This window comes from Antrostomus carolinensis, unplaced genomic scaffold (genome assembly GCF_000700745.2).
Source record: "Antrostomus carolinensis isolate BGI_N321 unplaced genomic scaffold, ASM70074v2 scaffold6908, whole genome shotgun sequence".
In the NCBI taxonomy this organism is placed as follows: domain Eukaryota; kingdom Metazoa; phylum Chordata; class Aves; order Caprimulgiformes; family Caprimulgidae; genus Antrostomus; species Antrostomus carolinensis.
Window position 1 is genome coordinate 12,032 of NW_010333477.1, and position 1,985 is coordinate 14,016.

The 1,985-nt window shown below is 38.4% G+C and overlaps 1 protein-coding gene across 1 annotated transcript in view; it reads right to left on the reverse strand.

Annotated features, from left to right (window-relative positions):
• Positions 1–70: 70 nt before the first annotated feature.
• Positions 71–1,985, reverse strand: part of LOC104529515 (pulmonary surfactant-associated protein A) — a 2,005-nt gene continuing 90 nt past the window's right edge. The window contains exons 2-3 of the mRNA XM_029086454.1: positions 1,200–1,293; positions 71–447 (exon numbers count right to left, since the gene is read on the reverse strand). Of these exons, the coding sequence (XP_028942287.1) occupies positions 71–447; positions 1,200–1,293 (471 nt within the window). The remainder of the gene's footprint in view (positions 448–1,199; positions 1,294–1,985) is intronic.

Below are 1,985 nucleotides of genomic sequence, written 5' to 3' on the forward strand. Positions count from 1 at the left end.
TTCACCAGCTGCAAATGAAGAGACAAGGGATATTCCAGGGAGCCTGCCAGAGAACAGTGCGGGGGGAGCACTAAAACTGACAGACAATAAGGCGATTCTGGTTGCACCTTTTGTCATTCCAAGTGCCATCAGTGTACATCTCCACACATTCCTCTTCCCCTTTGCCAGAAGGTTCATTTGAATGCCAGTTAGTATAGCTCAGTTGTATGCCATCCAGGAACTGGAATTTACTTGGAATTGGAGATTTCTTTATCCCCAGGTAGGCATAGCTATTAAATTTTTTCACAAAGTACAGAATGGCAAAATTCTCGCCTGGGTTCCTTGGAGTGGCAACAGACCCTCCAGCCTCTTCGCATTTTTTCAGTGTAGTATGGAAATCAGCTTTTTCCCCATTGGTAGCAAATATTTTTCCTCCAGACGCTGTTACCATGTTTTCCAAGCGGAGGACTGCAAGATGAGGTGAAAGCTGTTAAATTTTTATGCATTTTTTTTGTAGTCTCTTCGCTGGCAACTGTAATTCCCACTATTTTCTCTGTAACTCTAGATTAGATCTGGGAAAAGGTAAAGGAGAGGAAAATTTGAAATAAAAGATAAAGAAAAAAAAAGACAACTCACAAAAGTCAGAAGAAATCTGAAAAGATGAGGGGAGGGAAAAAAGGAAGAGAAACATAAACATACAGACAATGAAACAGGAGAAGCAAAAAAGATGTTGGAGAAAGAAGAAGTAAGGAATAATACATTTGGAAAAATTATTATTATTTTCTTTGAGTCTCTCTACTCTGTATAAGCTCTGTGAGATGGCTTGCAGTATACAATGGTACACGTCAGTCCTTGAGTGAGTAGGATCTTAGGCCAGTGATCTAGTTGTGATTGTTTTGATATGTTATTAGTGTCCAATTTATTTGTCTGTTAGGAGCATGAGGTGCCCATGGAGCCCTTATGCATAGGCAGGGATTTTTATCTGACAAGTTTCTGACTTTCAGAGCTGCTACCTAGGTGTCTCCCATTACTTATGAAAAACTAATCCCCACCACCCCCCTTTGAGAGTTATCACTCTGCTATCTACCAGTGAACATATATAAATGGATGCAAAAAAAAAAGTAGAAAATTCTGCTTTTCTCCTAAGAAGCTATTTTGTTGCACATGTTATTTATGCTCACTAATCTAGCTACAGGAGACAGTAAAAACAGATAAATTACCTCCTTCAAGTTTGGAAATCTGATGTTCTATTTGGCGGATAACTTCTTCCATTTCATCATCAACCAGTGGTAGGAAACCTATGAGCAAAACCAGCTATTATGCACTTTGCATTACAGTTTGAATCTTGGCTTTCAAAATAAAGCAGAGCCAATCATGTGAAATTAATATGAACTTTTAAAAATATTTGTTTGACCTGTTTTAGTTTACTGTTGTGTTTTAAATAAGGGATCTTTTCACACACATCTTTGTAAGGATAGGGAATACATTGCTGGAAACTACCTTCAGAGCAGTGATGTTCACGGAAAACTTGAATTAGCAAACTGAGTCTTCACTCTATGTGATTGAGTCAGTCCAGGCAAAACACTGGCACTTGTGCAGTAGGTTTAGTTGATTTTTAACTGTGTCTAGGGATTGTTGGCTGAATCCTTCAGGCTGTTGAAGCACTTGCTTGCAGCTCCAACCTAACACCTAGCAACAAGTTTCTTGTGCCCTGTGTTATGGAAAATGATATCTTTTTCTCTATGACCTGAACCATTGCATCATTAAGTACGAGAGATTTAAGCATCTTACTTCATACAAAGATTTAATAAAGATCTGTTTATTTTCTATCAAGTAGAACCCCTATCAGATTATACAACATAGCACTGAGTTTACAAAGCATAACAATGGAACACAACAGTACATCTAGATAAAAATAGAGATGGTAACTGCATGTACCTGGTATAAAGCCTTCATCTATCCCCTCTTCAGGCAAGGGCGCAAAACTGGACAGTGGACTAATTCCT